Source organism: Salmo trutta, chromosome 15 (assembly GCF_901001165.1).
Source record: "Salmo trutta chromosome 15, fSalTru1.1, whole genome shotgun sequence".
Classification (NCBI taxonomy): Eukaryota; Metazoa; Chordata; class Actinopteri; order Salmoniformes; family Salmonidae; genus Salmo; species Salmo trutta.
The window spans coordinates 57478076-57497796 of record NC_042971.1 but is presented as its reverse complement, the minus strand read 5'-3'; the positions used below and the strand labels follow the sequence as shown (position 1 = coordinate 57497796).

At 46.2% G+C, this 19721-nt stretch overlaps 1 protein-coding gene across 7 annotated transcripts in view; it reads right to left on the bottom strand.

Annotated features, from left to right (window-relative positions):
* LOC115149435 (RAB6A-GEF complex partner protein 1) overlaps positions 1-19415 on the bottom strand; it is a 94172-nt gene extending 74757 nt beyond the window's left edge. For all 7 annotated transcript variants that reach the window (XR_003866870.1, XR_003866872.1, XR_003866871.1 and 4 more), the window contains exons 1-2: positions 18777-19415; positions 1585-1692 (exon numbers count right to left, since the gene is read on the bottom strand). Coding sequence is in view for 2 of the 7 variants with exons in the window: in XM_029692286.1 (XP_029548146.1) it covers positions 1585-1692; positions 18777-18917 (249 nt within the window). In the remaining 5 variants the exon portion in view is untranslated. The remainder of the gene's footprint in view (positions 1-1584; positions 1693-18776) is intronic.
* Positions 19416-19721: the final 306 nt, after the last annotated feature.

Genomic DNA, 19721 nt, shown 5'->3' with positions numbered 1-19721 from the left:
CTGCACATCGATCAGGGCCTCCTCCCGGCTACACATCAATAAGGGCCTCCTCCCCTGTCTACACATCGATCAGGGCCTCCTCCCCTGCCTACACATCGATCAGGGCCTCCTCCCCTGTCTACACATCGATCAGGGCCTCCTCCCCTGTCTACACATCGATCAGGGCCTCCTCCCCAATGCCAGGCAGTATTTCCTGGGATGAGCCCACCATGCCTTTTCCCAGCCACACTCTTTTTTCCCCCAGGTTTCTTCTCCTTTTTCTGTGTGGCACCCTCCTCGGGCCTCCTCCCCAATGCCAGGCAGTATTTTTCTGTGTGGCACCCTCCTCGGGCCTCCTCCCCAATGCCAGGCAGTATTTTTCTGTGTGGCACCCTCCTCGGGCCTCCTCCCCAATGCCAGGCAGTATTTTTCTGTGTGGCACCCTCCTCGGGCCTCCTCCCCAATGCCAGGCAGTATTTTTCTGTGTGGCACCCTCCTCGGGCCTCCTCCCCAATGCCAGGCAGTATTTTTCTGTGTGGCACCCTCCTCGGGCCTCCTCCCCAATGCCAGGCAGTATTTTTCTGTGTGGCACCCTCCTCGGGCCTCCTCCCCAATGCCAGGCAGTATTTTTCTGTGTGGCACCCTCCTCGGGCCTCCTCCCCAATGCCAGGCAGTATTTTCTGTGTGGCACCCTCCTCGGGCCTCCTCAACCCTTTTAGCTTTCTCCAGAGGCTCTCTCCTCTTCCACCACCAGAGGAGTATCCGTTACTACAGCAACCTGCCTTTGCCCAGCTGTAACCCCACTCACCTCAACAAGCCCAGTAGCCCCCCTCCCCAACCGCGGGAGATGTGCAGTTTCACGGCCTCATTTGAAATGAGCTAAACGAAAGGCAAGAAACAAGCGACTCTGTAGATACTGACAGTCATGTTGCGTCAGCTAACAGTGAATCAACGGAGCTTGCTTTGCCCAGTCAGCTAGAGATAGCTATGCAGCATCTTTAAGTTGCCAACTATCACAAATGTCATGTAGCTAAGTAAATCAATAGTCCTTTCGTAAGCCACACTAAAACGCTAACGCTAGACGACGAACACTACTAGACAGTTTCAGCCCAATGGGAGCTGTAAGCTAGCGAAACAATGCAACTACCCATGATGTCAATGCTGTCCAACTGGTCAGCCAGGCTGGCTGCAATCACTCACTAGAAAGCTAAATAGTTTAATGTAACTTCTTCCGTCTTAGTGCAACTTTGAATGTTGCTAGGTTTCTTGAGATGCCGAGCGCCACCACCAAACCCCAAACAAACTCCCCGGCCCACCTCCCTCAACTCAAAATGATAAACAGTGGAAATCAATAAAACAAACGATGCATTAACCCTCCACCATGGAAAATGAACGTAGGAAAAACCTAAGAAAATACGCAAAAGTAAAGGAGACAGAAATAGAGAGAGAGAGAGAGACAACAACTACGATGAGGAAAGAGAGAGAGAGAGGGAGAGAGAGAGAGAGAGAGAGAGAGAGACAACTACGATGAGGAAAGAGAGAGAGAGAGAGAGAGAGAGAGAGGGAGAGAGAGAGTGCAAGAAGTGACTGCATCGCATTACTCACCGCTACTGCTATCATGGAATCGTCCTGCTTCCATTCGGCCTGCTGATAGAAGCCAAACTGGGATGATGCTTTCGCCGACTCTATGTAGCTCACTATCAGAACACTGGGCTGGAAGAGACAAAGACAACAAGTGAGTGTGTGTCAGAACAGCGTCAGCAGTCAATCTCAGCCACTCCAAACCATAAGGTGGCAGTAGCGTTGTTTGGCAATGCATATGTGTGTGTGTTGCTTTATGGTCTAGCCAAGGGGTATTCAACCCTAACCCTACGAGGTCCGGAGCCCGCTGGCTCTCTTCTACCTGATAACTAATTGCACACACCAAGTGTCCCAGGTCTAAATCATTAAAAGGGGAACAATGGAAAGAAATGCAGTGGAACTGCCTGCGAGGCCAAAAGTTGTGTTTAACAGGTCTGCTCAATGTTCACTAGATTGCTCGCTGCTCGAATGTTGCTATTGTTGTAGGAAGCCCTTGTTTATACCAGCCAGATGGCCACAGCTATACAGCTTGCAAGACAACAAAGAAACAATTGAATTCTATCTCCATAAATCGCATACAGCCCATAGATCGTTTTTAGCTAGCTGGCTAACGTTAGCTAAATGTTTAGCATGATTCGCTAGCTAGCTATCTGTTGTGATAGCTAGGTAAAGACAAGGCATTTCTATCCAAGCTTTATAAGCTATGCATGAGTGTCTGAGATGTGTGGTAGTAGTTTAAACAGACAGCTCGTGCATTCAGCTTGTCAACACTTCTAACATAAACAAGTAGTGATGAAGTCAATCTCTTCTCCACTTTGAACCATGAGAGATTGACATGCATATCATTAATGTTAGCTCCCCGTGTATATTTAACGCCGATGTGCAAAACCGATGTCAAAGCTGACGTCCATACCTATATAAAGTAGGTACATGACGTAATGACGCCACGTAAAATGTATCGCTACACGTGCAACACAGCATTCCTAACCTAGCCCACAATGTCTGCTGTGTGGATCCAGCAGTCGAGCAGTCATTTGAAAGAGTAAGAAAATTCATTGCCCTTGACAATCAACCGTTCTCTGTGGTGGGTGATGTTGGCTTTCGCTGACTGGTTGGTGCACCGGTAGGTACACACTAACGTTACCAAGTGAGCCATTTCTCAGATGTTGCCCTACCGAAGTTACACAGTGATAGCGTCACTGCTATTAGCTTCACGACTGACATTTGGACCAGCGATATCAGCCCCATGAGCATGCTGAGTCTGACAGCACAGTGGGTCCACGAGGATTTCCTACTGAGGAAAGTCGTATTGCATGCTCATGAATGTGATGGTTGTCATACCACTGCTGCCATTTCAATGGCATTTGAGAACATGTTTGAAACTTGGAAACATGAACACACTCCTAGCTCCATTCGAACAACTGACTGGAGAAATAAGCTCATCAACTGCATCTGCAGCAGACGTGATACCCTCTGTCATGGCATTGAAACGCCCGCTCAACAAAACTGGCAACACAGGCTGTGAACAAGCGATTCAGTGGCACTCTCTCTTCACTGTGTCGCCACCATGCTCAATGCTAGGTACAAGGACCGCTACATCAATGCAGACAAAAAAAAACAGGGTTTACGTGAAATGTTATACACAGCTGGACAAGATGGAAACAGACACAGTGACAGTGCGCACCGAGGAAGAGAGGCCACGGACAGACAGAGCTGAAACTTCACTGCTTGACATGTATGATGAAATCCTGGTTGAGAATGAAACGACTGAACAACGAAACAGCACAGCAAGTAAGTGAAAGGAATAGGTCTTGATGTTTTACTGGTAATGGGGACATACGTAAATGCCAACAAAATTACTTTTTGGTCAGTGTAGTGTGTGTGTGTAACCTTTATTTAACTAGGCAAGTCAGTTAAGAGCAAATTCTTATTTACAATGACGGCCTACCCCGGACAACGCTGGGCCAATTGTGCGCCGTCCTATAGGACTCCCAATCACGGCCCGATGTGATACAGCCTGGATTCGAACCAGGGACTGTAGTGACACCTCTTGCACTGAGATGCAGTGCCTTAGACCGCTGCGTCCATGTGTGTGTTTTAACCATTTAACTGTACTAGAATGCTTAAAAAGGCCACTAAAATTTTTAAGATCGGTTATCGGTATCGTATTTATTGGCAAGTAAAATATCAGAATCGGACAAAAATGTAATATCGGTGCATCACTAGTAAGCACCAAATCGGCATGTAGCCTACCTATACAGCCAGATGAGAGTTGTCTCTCCGGTAGTAGCATAACGGTAGACTACTTTAATTCCGGTAAACACCATTTTCTATAGCCATTAGATTTTTTGATTTTTTATTATAATAACCTAGTAAATTACACTGGTTGTCACTCAACTAATAAAGCCTTTTATAGGCCATGTTACAAACATTTGAATGCTGAAGGTGGCGAGCCAATGTGTCAGATCAGGAACAGGCCCGTCTCTCGACAGAACGCTGTTCGACTACACTACTGACATGGCCTGGGGTTGTTAGGCATTCAAAATAACTTGTAGATCAATGACTGTCAACATAATTACATGCTTAGTTTGACACTTAATGAGAGGATGTAGCTGTCACAAAAGATGAGGTATTTTCAAAAGGGTCACAAAAGTAATTTCAACAACAAATGTGTGAACCAGTGATTCGTAACGTCTGAATGTATTTTCTGACCAACGCATGCTACATCTGAATAAGTTCGGGGTCCCGCGGACCGATGCACTCATATCTTAAACATTTGAATCGGGGACCAATGCGTATCAGTGAATCATTACATCACTCCTTTATAGTGCACTACATTTCACCAGGGAGCATTGGGTTCCAAATAGTTCACTATATAAAGAATAGGGTGCCAATTAGGACACACACTGTTTCTCAAGGCAGATCTCGCTCTCACACACACACAATGCCGCCAGTATTCCATGGTCCAACAGGAGACTATTCATCAGCACCACACCATGTAATCCCATTCTCACACCATCAATACACACCAGCGACTCCATCAAGACAGCACGTGTGCGCGAGCCAGAGAGCGACAGAGCGCAAGAGAGAGACAGAGCGCCAGAGAGAGAGCGACAGAGAGCCAGAGAGAGAGAGCGACAGAGAGCCAGAGAGAGAGAGCGACAGAGAGCCAGAGAGAGAGAGCGACAGAGAGCCAGATAGAGAGAGCGACAGAGAGCCAGAGAGAGAGAGCGACAGAGAGCCAGAGAGAGAGAGCGACAGAGAGCCAGAGAGAGAGAGCGACAGAGAGCCAGAGAGAGAGAGCGACAGAGAGCCAGAGAGAGAGCGACAGAGAGCCAGAGAGAGCGACAGAGAGCCAGAGAGAGAGCGACAGAGAGCCAGAGAGAGAGAGCGACAGAGAGCCAGAGAGAGAGAGCGACAGAGAGCCAGAGAGAGAGAGCGACAGAGAGCCAGAGAGAGAGAGCGACAGAGAGCCAGAGAGAGAGCGACAGAGAGCCAGAGAGAGAGCGACAGAGAGCGACAGAGAGAGAGAGAGCGACAGAGAGCCAGAGAGAGAGCGACAGAGAGCCAGAGAGAGAGCGACAGAGAGCGACAGAGAGACAGAGAGACAGAGAGACAGAGAGACAGAGAGACAGAGAGACAGAGAGACAGAGAGAGACAGAGAGAGACAGAGAGTGTATCCTCACATTACAATATAAGAAAAGCATGGAAGGTAACTGGGTAGAGAACAATGACCCCTCACGGAAAAGGTATAATTATTTCAGGACTCTGTCAGAGAGTCTGTGTGTGCATGTCAGGGTCTCCATTAGGAAAATTTGACCGTAAACATTTTCATTTAACGGACATTTGAGAACTTTACCGGATTGGGTGTGTAACCTGTTTAAGGTGTCCACCCACGGTGCTCAGAATGACAGAAATCACATTTACATTATGGCAATTCATATTTACAGAACATGCAAAAACACCATGCAACGATCTTCTTACTGAATTCTGATTTGCACTTTTACTTTTCCTCAGCTAACACAACGAGTAACAAACAGCAAATCACTAGCCTGTCAATCTAATATCCCTCATTGTAGAAAAGTTTACCTATTCTATTGTTCTGCTTGTCGTGAAATCAAATAGCCCATTCCAAACAGACTTTGGGACAGTTGTAGGACAATAGACCCCCAAATTCATACAACCAGTTGGCCTAGGCTACATGAAAAAAATAAAAGGCTAAAATGCAATAAGTCTGATGCAACAGATCAGAACATTTAGCTTAAAAATGTTCAACTATTATTTCTTCACATCATAAGCGCAGCAATGCGCACAAGGCAGTAGTCTACACGCGACTGTATTGCTCCGCACAAGGCAGTAGTCTACACGCGACTGTATTGCTCCGCACAAGGCAGTAGTCTACACGCGACTGTATTGCTCCGCACAAGGCAGTAGTCTACACGCGACTGTTCGTTCCATAATATTGCTAATATGACTAGGATGGGCTGGTAATATGACTAGGATGGGCTGGTAATATGACTAGGATGGGCTGGTAATATGACTAGGATGGGCTGGTAATATGACTAGGATGGGCTGGTAATATGACTAGGATGGGCTGGTAATATGACTAGGATGGGCTGGTAATATGACTAGGATGGGCTGGTAATATGACTAGGATGGGCTGGTAATATGACTAGGATGGGTTGGTAATATGACTAGGATGGGCTGGTAATATGACTAGGATGGGCTGGTAATATGACTAGGATGGGCTGGTAATATGACTAGGATGGGCTGGTAATATGACTAGGATGGGCTGGTAATATGACTAGGATGGGCTGGTAATATGACTAGGATGGGCTGGTAATATGACTAGGATGGGCTGGTAATATGACTAGGATGGGCTGGTAATATGACTAGGATGGGCTGGTAATATGACTAGGATGGGTTGGTAATATGACTAGGATGGGTTGGTAATATGACTAGGATGGGCTGGTAATATGACTAGGATGGGCTGGTAATATGACTAGGATGGGTTGGTAATATGACTAGGATGGGCTGGTAATACGACTAGGATGGGCTGGTAATACGACTAGGATGGGCTGGTAATATGACTAGGATGGGCTGGTAATATGACTAGGATGGGCTGGTAATATGACTAGGATGGGCTGGTAATATGACTAGGATGGGCTGGTAATACGACTAGGATGGGCTGGTAATATGACTAGGATGGGTTGGTAATATGACTAGGATGGGCTGGTAATATGACTAGGATGGGTTGGTAATATGACTAGGATGGGTTGGTAATATGACTAGGATGGGCTGGTAATATGACTAGGATGGGTTGGTAATATGACTAGGATGGGTTGGTAATATGACTAGGATGGGTTGGTAATATGACTAGGATGGGTTGGTAATATGACTAGGATGGGTGGTAATATGACTAGGATGGGCTGGTAATATGACTAGGATGGGCTGGTAATATGACTAGGATGGGTTGGTAATATGACTAGGATGGGTTGGTAATATGACTAGGATGGGCTGGTAATATGACTAGGATGGGCTGGTAATATGACTAGGATGGGCTGGTAATATGACTAGGATGGGCTGGTAATATGACTAGGATGGGCTGGTAATATGACTAGGATGGGTTGGTAATATGACTAGGATGGGTGGGTAATATGACTAGGATGGGTTGGTAATATGACTAGGATGGGTTGGTAATATGACTAGGATGGGCTGGTAATATGACTAGGATGGGTTGGTAATATGACTAGGATGGATGATAATATGACTAGGATGGGCTGGTAATATGACTAGGATGGGCTGGTAATATGACTAGGATGGGCTGGTATAGAGGTAATATGACTAGGATGGGTTGGTAATATGACTAGGATGGGTTGGTAATATGACTAGGATGGGCTGGTAATATGACTGGGATTGTATCTTTGGCTACTAGACAATGAAAGAAAGTTGATATCAAATAAGCAGTGCTGGAAAAAGTGCCCAATTGTCATACACGAGTAAAAGTAAAGATACTGTAATAGAACAATGAAAAAGTGAAAGTCACCCAGTAAAATACTACTGGAGTAAAAGTCTAACAGTATTTGGTTTTAAATATACTTAAAAGTATGAATCATTTAAAATTCCTTATACTAAGCAACCCAGACAGCACCATTTTTTTTTATTATTATTTACGGATAGCTAGGGGCACACACCAAAATGCAAAAACGTTCAAAATGCATACTGCCTCCAGCTCATTGTAAAGTGGTGTGACGGGTTGATGAAGCATGCCTTCCGTTGCCTACGCATTTGCTGTTTGAGATGCTGTAGCAGCAGCTCTCGCAATGTCTGACAGATTTTCTGCACTAAGACTGTATCTGTTCGAGTGTGATAAGATTAAAAAAATTAACATACACACGCGCCAATTTAAATTATGCAAATTAACCTATAGACGGATAAGCATGACCGGTCAAGTGTATTTCCATCAATGAAGAGGCTAAAAAGTGTTATTTCACAATGGGATTTCTTTCTTCTTTATCAGCTTTTCACAAAAAATAAATGTTTAGACCAAAAGCCAGCTAATGGAAACAATGGTGTGTGTGTCTAAGTTCCACTCAGTAGTAAAATTGTATTGCAGCCAAAGGGTCATCTAGACGCTAGAGAACACAGACTGCATGTAACCACAATGTCAGGTCAGAACTAGTGGGAAGGGTGATACCTAGTCAGTTACACAACTGAATACATTCAGCTGAAATGTGTCTTCCTCATTTAACCCAACCCCTCTGAATCAGAGAGGTGCGGGAGTCATTTAACCCAACCCCTCTGAATCAGAGAGGTGCAGGAGTCATTTAACCCAACCCCTCTGAATCAGAGAGGTGCGGGAGTCATTTAACCCAACCCCTCTGAATCAGAGAGGTGCGGGAGTCATTTAACCCAACCCCTCTGAATCAGAGAGGTGCGGGAGTCATTTAACCCAACCCCTCTGAATCAGAGAGGTGCGGGAGTAATTTAACTCAACCCCTCTGAATCAGAGAGGTGCGGGAGTCATTTAACCCAACCCCTCTGAATCAGAGAGGTGAGGGAGTCATTTAACCCAAGCCCTCTGAATCAGAGAGGTGCAGGAGTCATTTAACCCAACCCCTCTGAATCAGAGAGGTGCGGGAGTCATTTAACCCAACCCCTCTGAATCAGATAGGTGCAGGAGTCATTTAACCCAACCCCTCTGAATCAGAGAGGTACAGGAGTCATTTAACCCAACTCCTCTGAATCAGAGAGGTGCAGGGGGGCTGCCTTAAAACAACATCATCGGTGCCCGGGGAACAGTGGGTTAAATGCCTTGATCGGGGGCAGAACAAAATATTTGTACCTTGTCATGTCTGAACTAGAGGCCTGTGAGCAGCTGCCCCATGCTGAATTCTCCACCGGAGGTAATCAGGTGAGGTAGCTAAGAGACAGCCAGTCACTAAGAAGAAAAGAGGCTACGCAGAAACCCCCCCCCACACACACACACACACACACACACACACACACCTTGGACAGAGCAGTGCCTGCAAGTTCCTGCGAAGTCACATAATCAATCCCAATTGAATCCCACAAAGAAGAAAACATTACATAAGATGTGATATCCCTCAGTCACATCACAGGCCTTCAGGAAACTTGTTTCTACTAAGAAATAGGAGCAATAATCTGAGGCTATCTGCTTTTCACTGAGCAAAAGGCCAAATTCATTTGTTGTGTTGTGTAGACATCCGAGGTCCTGTAGTAGCCAACATCCGAGACACACTGATCAAGTTAAAACAGTAGAACAATGCCACCATATACATAAATCATAACACAGTTACACACACAGATCCTGCAATGACACCGTAATCATAAAATAAGTTATGAGCAAAGCACAGTGCTCAGCAGCCATTAACTCTATTATAGAAGGGGGACTAGATCAGCTTTCCTTTTCATCTCAGAGAGCCACACACACACACACACACACATAACTTAAGTAATCATAATTTCCATAAAATTCTCTACATGACAATTTCCATAAAATTCTCTACATGACATTTAGCCTAAATCCATTTCTAAATACCTCTCTGCTTTCACAGAGCTTTTACACAAACAGAAACATGACTTTCCACTGAACTGGGATTGGCTATGCAGCAAAATGACATAAAAAAAAAAAAAAAAAATTCACAATGAATATTGTAAACCTCGACTGTGTTTTGAGTCAAAACATGACTTGTTCAATTGTTTGTATTAATGATGATTCTCTGGCGACCTTCAGGATCGATTCAGAGGATTTCCTTCCACATATAGAAAAAACGGAACCTGGAAAAGACAGACAGTACACAACAATCTATTGTTATGCTGCCAGACCCAGGCCTGGGCTCTTTCCTTCAGCAGGAAATATCAACTTGCTCTTTTCAAATGAGACCAAGCACAGAATACACTTATAAAAGACTAGACACTGAATTATTTCATACGGTTGGGGAGTAGGCAGATTTTCATACCGTTTCTGTACCATACCGTTTCTGTACCATACCGTTTCTGTACCATACCGTTTCTGTACCATACCGTGGTATAAGGTATTACTGAAATTGCACACAAGGGGAGCTATTGAAAACAAAACGTGTTGTAGTTAAAGTATACACTGAGTGGACAAAACATTAGGAACACTTTCCTAATATTGAGTTAAACCCTCTTTTGCCCTCAGAACAGCCTCAATTCATTTGGGAATGGACTCTACAAGGTGTCGAAAGCGTTCCACATGGATGCTGGCCCATGTTGACTCCAATGCTTCCCACAGTTGTGTCAAGTTGGCTGGATGTCCTTTGATTGGTGGACCTTTCTTGATACACGCAGGAAACTGTTGTGTGAAAAACCCAGCAGCGTTGCAGTTCATGACACAAACCGGTGCACCTGGCACCTACTACCACACCCCGTTCAAATACACATCAAATATTTTGTCCTGCTCGTTCACCCTCGGAATGGCACACAGACGCAATCGATGTCTCAATTGTCTCAAGACTTAAAAACCCTTCTTTAACCTGTCTCCTCCCCTTCATCTACACTGATTGAAGTAGATTTAACAAGTGACATCAATAAGGGATGATCGCTTCACCTGGTCAGTTTTGTACACCCAGTGTAGTTATAAGTAGTGGCGTAGAGCGCATCCCCACAGGCCCCGGTATGATTTCAGAACGGTATTGAACATCACACCCTCGGTATCTCCCAAGCCTATTATATAATAACAGAGACCGTGGAAACTAGGCCTTCATAAATGTGTCTTATTGTAATATGAGGTCACATCCACTTTCACCCCCTCTCCTAACTGTGCCAATAAAAACCGCTACAAGACTTTAGTGGAGGAGCTTGAGGACAGGTCTCTACTTGTCCTAGCAGTGTGTGTGTGTGTGTGTGTGTGTGTGTGTGTGTGTAGCGGAGCCCCCAGCCCAGGCCCTGGAGCACCAGTAGCACTGGGTCAGACGGAGACTCGCGGACGGGAATGTCGACAAGGTCAGAGAGCCAGTCACACTTTTACTACAACAATGGTTGATACATACTCCATACACTGAGCTCCAAACTTATTCGGATAGTGGCCATTTTTTTTCTTTTTCGGGGCTCTGTACTCCAGCACTTTGGATTTAAAATGATTCACTGACTATAAGGTTAAAGTGCAGAAGCTTTGATTCACTGACTATAAGGTTAAAGTGCAGAAGCTTTCTATACTTATTCCACACAATAGATTATTTACCATTCTTTTCTATAGGGCACAAAATAATCTGAAACAACCAAAACAAACAGCAAATGCATCCAACATGTTATAGAGTCAGAAGATTTATGTAATCATCGCATTCTAGGAATATGGGACCAAATACTAAACTTTTGACTACTTTAATACACAAGTGAATTTATCCCAATATCTTTGGTACCCTAAAATGGGGGGTGGGGGGGGGACTATGTACAAAAGGGCTGTAGTTTCTAAATGTGTCACCTGATATGGATGAAAGACTCAAATTAACGCTGACAGTCTGCACTTTAACCTCAGTCATTGTATCATTTCAAATCCAAAGTGCTGGAGTACAAAGCCAAAACAACAACAAAAAAATGGGTCATTGTACGAAATAGAAACAGGGCGCTGTTGTCACTGTATTCTAGGGATGCATGTTTCACAGAAAATCTACCAAGATTCAATACCAGAAATAATGTTTATCTATCAAGAGTTTAAAACCAAGATATGATTACTATGCCAGGGTTCTCCCCAAGTAAGACGGACACTGCATCACCATGTAAAGATTTCCAGGGCAAATTAAACTGATATTTAGTAACTATCTTTGATCGCCAATGACATTGTTGTGCATTGCGAAACAGGCCGTTCATAAATTCAGAGCGTTTCCATGTTCTTCAATTAATCCAGTGCATTTCAGCAAGCATTGTCTAATCATACAAACTTTGTAATGGCAGTCAAACAAAAGTAAAAATGACCAAAGTTGCTAAACTTGCTAGATAACCTCCAACGAATGCCAGAATATCTCCTATATTGGGCAAAAAAATCGAGTTGATTATACAGATAGCAGATCAGCTCATGAATAATGGGGAGATGAAGAGTGAAACTAGTTAAGATACCTTGATATTTCAACGGGGATCAACTGTTTTGAAAATATCCATATCTACTCTCATGCCATTTGTTGATTACACATTCTCTACCAAAGTGCTCATATGAGCAGCAAGTACGATACAGCACTCAGTCAAGCACAAACCTAGCTAGCCTAGTGCTAATTAGCTGGAATAACCCAGAGGGACGACCTTCAAACAGACACTTTTCATACAGTGTATGATAAGGGTCTCAGAGGACCTTGCCGTAAGGATTCCTCCTGATGAACAGCATTGTCATGGAGATCACAGTGATGTCATGACTTGAGCATAATACGATGGAGGTGGATATGTATTCTTGCATGAGAGAAGCACTCAATCAACGCCAACAAGCCTCCCTGGACTGCACAAGTAAGTCACCATCACTCAGCCACGGCCCTTAAGAACCTGATCTTAAGATGTCTTTTCACTTTAGGTAAAGTGATACTGAGAGCTGTTCTCAAAATCCAAATTGTGATGAGGTTGGACACCAAACACCAAGTCCACTCAGACGATACCCCACATATAATACAAGCTTCATAACAACCCATTCTACTGAATCAGTGTAATTGAAGAGGTCCCAGAGGAACATTCAGCATTCCAGGGAAGCATTCAGAATAGGGTTGGGCCGAGGTATCCAGGGAAAACGGCGCCAGAGGGGATGGTTGCCGTTTTATGGGCTCCTAACCAGTTGTGCTATTTTGTGTATTTTCATATTGTTTTTAACTTGTTTTCTACATAATGTTAATCCTACCATCTCTTATGACCAAAAAGAGCGTCTGGATATCAGAACAGCGATTACTCACCTCAAACTGGACAAAGATTTTTTCTTTAATGAGTCTGACGCGAAGGATATAAGGTTGCTCCCGGACAAGGCACTAAACCCTGTCATTCACATGAAGTAAATAAGGAAATACAGATCAGGGTGCCTTGTGAGAATTCATTGGCGAGTGGGTAACACGCCTCAAGCATCCTTTCTATTGGCCAACGTGCAATCACTGGAGAATAAACTGGATGAGCTCCGTTCGAGACTATCCTACCAACGGGACATTAACTGTAATATCTTATGTTTCACCGAGTCGTGGCTGAACAACGACACAGATAATATACAGTTGGCTGGGCTTTCCGTGCATCGGCGGCACAGAACAGCTACGAGGGGTGGGGGGGTCAATTTGTCAATAACAGCTGGTGTGCGATGTCTGATAAAGAAGTCTCAAGGTTTTGCTCGTCTGAGGTAGAGTACCTTATGATAAGCTGTAGACCACACTATCTACCAAGAGAGTTCTCATCTATATTTTTAGTAGCCGTCCATTTACCACCACAAACCGACGCTGGTACTAAGACCGCACTCAATGAGCTGTATAAGGCCATAAGCATACAAGAAAATGCTCATCCAGAAGCTGCGCTCCTAGTGGCCGGGGAATTTGATGCAAGCAAACTTAAATCTGTTATACCTCATTCTACCAGCATGTGCATCCAGAGGGAGAAAAAAAACTAACTCTAGACCATCTTTACTTCACACACAGAGACACATACAAAGCTCTCCCTCGCCCTCCATTTGGCAAATCTGGCCATAATTCTATTCTCCTGATTCCTGCTTACAAGCAAAAACTAAAGCAGGAAGTACCAGTGACTCGTTCAATACAGAAGTGGTCAGATGACGCGGATGCTACAGGACTGTTTTGTTAGCACATACTGGAATATGTTCCGGGATTTACTCAACGGCTTTGATGCGTGTACCACCTCAGTCACCGGCTTCATCAATAAGTGCATCGATGATGTCGTACCCACAGTGACCGTATGTACATATCCCAAACAGAATCCATGGATTACAGGCAACATCTGCACCAATCTAAAGGCTAGAGCTGCCGCTTTCAAGGAGTGGGACACTAATCCGGACGCTTATAAGAAATCCTGCTATGCCTTCAGACAAACCATCAAACAGGCAAAGCATCAATACAGGACTAAGATTGAATCCTACTACACCGGCTCTGACGCCCGTCGGATGTGGCAGGGCTTGCATACTATTACTGACTACAAAGGGAAACCCTGCCGTGACCAGCTGGAATGCGCTTAGAGGTACTATCATTTGTTTTTCAACAGGACAATGATACAACACACCTCCAGGCTGTGTAAGGGCTATTTGACCTAGAAGGAGAGTGATGGAGTGCTGCATTAGATGACCTAGCCTCCACAATCACCAGACCTAAACTCAATTGAGATGGTTTGGGATGAGTTGGATCGCAGAGTGAAGGAAAAGCAGCCAACAAGTGCTCAGCATATGTGGGAACTCCTTCAAGACTGTTGGGAAAGCATTCCAGGTGAAGCTGGTTGAGAGAATGCCAAGAGTGTGCAAAGCTGTCAAGGCAAATGCTGGCTACTCCGAAGATTCTAAAATATATTTTGATTTACTACTTTTTTGGTTACTACATGATTCCATGTGTGTTATTTCATTGTTTTTATGTTTTTATTGTGGGGGGGGGGGGGTTACCTTTATTTAACTACGCAAGTCAGTTAAGAACTGCCTTGTTGAGGGGCAGAACGACAGATTTTTTACTTGTCAGCTTGGGGATTCGATCTTTCAACCTTTCTGTTACTAGTCCAACGCTCTAACCACTAGGCTACCTGCCGCCCCTTTTGATGTCTTCACTATTATTCTACAATGTAGAAAATAGTAAAAATAAAGAAAAACCCTTGAATGAGTAGGCGTGTCCAAATTTTTGACTGGTAGTGTATGCGAGAAATAATTGATCACATTGACTACAGCTCAGCGTTCAACACCATAGCGCCCACAAAGCTCATCACTAAGCTAAGGACCCTGAGACTAAACACCTCCCTCTGCAACTGGATCCTGGGCCACCCCCAGGTGGTAAGGGTAGGCAACAACACATCTGCCACGCTGATCCTCAACACTCAGGGGTGCGTGCTTAGTCCCCTCCTGTACTCCCTGTTCACCCACGACTGTGTGGCCAAGCACGACTCCAACACCATCACTAAGTTTGCTGACGATACAACGGTGGTAGGCCTGATCACCGACAACATTGAAACAGTCTATAGGGAGGAGGTCAGATACCTGACCGTGTGGTGCCAGGACAACAACCTCTCCCTCAATGTGAGCAAGACGAAGGAGATGATCGTGGACTAGAGGAAAAGGAGGAAAGGAGGGCCTAACAGGAGTAGGAGACAGCTGATAAACAGGGAGATTGGAGAGGGAAGGAGCAGGCGAGAGCCAGCATCTTCCCATGGAGGACGGAAGGAAACTGGTTACTCCTGAGGCGTTTCATTTAACCACCTCGGCATGAAAGCTTTGTTATCAATGCAGATGAAGGAGAGTAGTCGAGGAGAGGGGTCCACTAAAGGCTATTGGAGACACGGCCGAAGAGTAGTAGTAGGAGGTCGGAGCAGGAGGTGACGCTGCTACAGCGAAAAGTCGAGCAGTACAGGCAGAAACCAAAGAGTCCACATTATGGGAATAACTCAGGGATGGTGGGGTGCTTCATTTTCCTGCCCCGTCTCAGTCCGGTAGCGACTGGCCCCGCCCCGTCTCAGTCCGGTAGCGACTGGCCCCCCCCCGTCTCAGTCCGGTAGCGACTGGCCCCCCCCCCCGTCTCAGTCCGGTAGCGACTGGCCCCACCCCCCCCCCCCGTCTCAGTCCGGTAGCGACTGGCCCCACCCCCCCCCCCCCCCGTCTCAGTCCGGTAGCGACTGGCCCCCCCCCCCCGTCTCAGTCCGGTAGCGACTGGCCCCCCCCCCCCCGTCTCAGTCCGGTAGCGACTGGCCCCCCCCCCCCGTCTCAGTCCGGTAGCGACTGGCCCCCCCCCCCCGTCTCAGTCCGGTAGCGACTGCCCCCCCCCCCGTCTCAGTCCGGTAGCGACTGGCCCCCCCCCCCGTCTCAGTCCGGTAGCGACTGGCCCCCCCCCCCCGTCTCAGTCCGGTAGCGACTGGCCCCCCCCCCCGTCTCAGTCCGGTAGCGACTGGCCCCCCCGTCTCAGTCCGGTAGCGACTGGCCCCCCCGTCTCAGTCCGGTAGCGACTGGCCCCCCCGTCTCAGTCCGGTAGCGACTGGCCCCCCCGTCTCAGTCCGGTAGCGACTGGCCCCCCCGTCTCAGTCCGGTAGCGACTGGCCCCCCCGTCTCAGTCCGGTAGCGACTGGCCCCCCCGTCTCAGTCCGGTAGCGACTGGCCCCCCCGTCTCAGTCCGGTAGCGACTGGCCCCCCTCAGTCCGGTAGCGACTGGCCCCCCGTCTCAGTCCGGTAGCGACTGGCCCCCCCGTCTCAGTCCGGTAGCGACTGGCCCCCCCGTCTCAGTCCGGTAGCGACTGGCCCCCCCGTCTCAGTCCGGTAGCGACTGGCCCCCCCGTCTCAGTCCGGTAGCGACTGGCCCCCCCGTCTCAGTCCGGTAGCGACTGGCCCCCCCGTCTCAGTCCGGTAGCGACTGGCCCCCCCGTCTCAGGCCGGTAGCGACTGGCCCCCCCGTCTCAGTCCGGTAGCGACTGGCCCCCCCCCGTCTCAGTCCGGTAGCGACTGGCCCCCCCCGTCTCAGTCCGGTAGCGACTGGCCCCCCCGTCTCAGTCCGGTAGCGACTGGCCCCCCCGTCTCAGTCCGGTAGCGACTGGCCCCCCCGTCTCAGTCCGGTAGCGACTGGCCCCCCCGTCTCAGTCCGGTAGCGACTGGCCCCCCCGTCTCAGTCCGGTAGCGACTGGCCCCCCCCGTCTCAGTCCGGTAGCGACTGGCCCCCCCGTCTCAGTCCGGTAGCGACTGGCCCCCCCGTCTCAGTCCGGTAGTGCCATTAGATCTTGAGAAGGTTAAAACACAGCAGATGGTAACCCACTGAGGAAAGGGAAAGACTCTTGATCTACATGAACAGACCCATATAGACAACATGCACAACCACACACAGGATCATGATTGACCATCTGTTAGGTTGATGTTATGACTATTTGACAAGTTATTTCAGCCTATTTACTTTCAGAAAGCTGTTGCAAATGTTACAGATGCATTACATTTTACATAGGCCTAGCACGTGAATATTCTACACAACCCATTCATGTTGTAGGCCATATCTTATGCAGTCAGAACTGGAGGAAAACATTCCTAAACAGCTCAAGTGAAATTCCATCGGAGAAGCAAAAAAAAAAACGGGGATTTTCTTCTGTTTTGTTTTTTTTACAGGCATCTTCCTGACCTCCCTAAATTCCCAATAACCCCTGTACTATTCAACAATGTCTTTCTGTGGACTGCTGTGAAGTACTAGTGACTAGTAACTTAAAAGCAACTGATTGCAGCAAAAATTAAGGCGGCAAGTGGAAAAGGGACAAGGTATGTATCACAACCGGTGATTGGGAGTCCCATAGGGCGGCGCACAATTCCGGGGATAGGCCGTCATTGTAAATAAGAATTTGTTCTTAACTGACTTGCTTAGTTAAATAAAAATGTACAAATCCTGGAAGTACATACAACAGGATACTTACCTCCTGTGAGACAGGGAAATAAATACTGGCCTGGATTTACTCTAATTCTACATACAGCTATTATATTTGCAGCAGCACTGATGTTTATACTCTTATGCAGTCATTGACTACTACTATGCAGAGATCATTCCACAGCCGACAACTGTAACTGCAGATGTTATGTGGACACCAGATTAAAAATGAAAACTGCATTGCTGTTAAAACAGAAAAAACAACCAATGTATCACAGGAAAAAAAACAATATATAGCCTAGTTTAATCAAAGTTCACCCATGTAGTGAATATATGGAGATTTTCTTTGCTATTTTTTGCCTTGATGAAAGTCTGCCCCTGGAGTCACAAAGCCCCAGAGATCATATATCAACAGAAGCCCTGGGGCAAGAAAAATATGGCCCTATGAAGTGGCAGTACGGTGTGAACTGCCCTAAGCACCAAGTGACTCCTTTCACTCAAAGCAGAGGATTCAACACGCGTGTGAGAGGCTCTCTTTGTTCTAAATATATGGGAGAGGATATGTGCAGAAGAATGACGAACATGGAGGCTGAAGTCCATGGGAACTCAACTTGCGTAACTTACACGTTGTCAAAATAAATAACAACCCTCTCCTTCAACGTCATGTGCCACCCAGCGACAGTGAAGGAATTTGTGCCAAAGCTCTATATTATGGCTCTGATTTGCACCTCTTACAATAAATAGCAAGCCTACCTAAATACTTGACAGTACATGATTGAAGATTACAGTATTCTTACATTTTGACATATTCCTCATATAGCTAAAGTTAGCTACATTATAGTAAATTGTTAGTCCCAAATGCTGTGTTTTTTCCATGTCTTTATCTGGCTAGCTAATGTAGTTTGGCACATACATTTAACGTATACTAAACAGAATACATTGACGTGTGTAACTAACTAACACTTCTGCTGTTAACAAACAGCTGGTACTGTTCTGTATTTTATTTTTCCAAATGCCTGTATACATGACAGCTAACGTTAGTTAAATGTCGTGCCAATGAACTAAGAAATCAGTGACTCGGCAACCAAAGTGCACAGACCAAACTTAACTATCCAACTTGATCACTGTCTAACAACTGCTCGGTAACGTTAACCGGCTAGCCAGCTCGTCGGTAATTCCTCCGGTACTTACCCGACTAAACCAGACGCTTAGTTGAGTCTCGGACAATACAGCGAAGTAAAACCTCTGGGAACTGGGCTGAACATGAAACGGTTGTTCTTCACTTTTCAGTGGACAAAGTAGCCTCCGAGGCCAGCCAGTTAAAAAATACATGACGGTCAGTCACTTCGACTCAACTCTGGCCGTGTGGCGGGTCCTGTTGAATGGCTGGCTGACTGGCTGGCTGGCTTGGCTGGCTGGCTGTATCCCAAAATAAGAGACGATGTTGTCCAATAGCTTCATGGACAGTTTGTAGCAAATTTAATCGCTCATAAAAATCTATTTGCAATCCAACGACATTCGTCCCGATTGAGAATCCAACCAGGCTAGCTAGCCAACACTGCTAACTTGGACGCTCCAGTGAAAAACAAATCATGTAATGCACACGGGACTTCAACTTAAAAGCTCTCGGTATTTTTGCGTGTCCACCTATCTAAGAAAAAAAACATTGCTTAGCGATGACGATAATACATGCAGTAATTCTCTTCAGTGTCTCTCTCCGTCGCCATCTTTAGCGATTATGTTTGCTATCCTCACTCCGATTCACTATCCCCGAAGAGGCCTCTGCCCCGTGTGAATGGTGCTTTCAAGACAACTGGGAACTCAGAAATAACCGAGGTCAACTCATGAAATTAGTTTCATTTCAGGTCGGAAAGTTGGAGCTCTAGAAAAATGTCAGAGTTTCCGACTTGGAGTTCCCAGTTGGATAACAGTTCAAAACGATTTTTTCCCAGTCGGGGTTAGTTGTTTTTCTTCCGGGTTCTCATATGTGTTGAACGATCTGAAGTCAGAGATTTCCGAGTTCCCAGTTGTTTTGAACGTGGCAGAAGTTTGCGCAGAACGAGACATCTGACGTAATTTTCTCGTGAACTTCACATTTGGGGTGCGTTCGTATTCAGTGGTAATCGGCTTCAATTT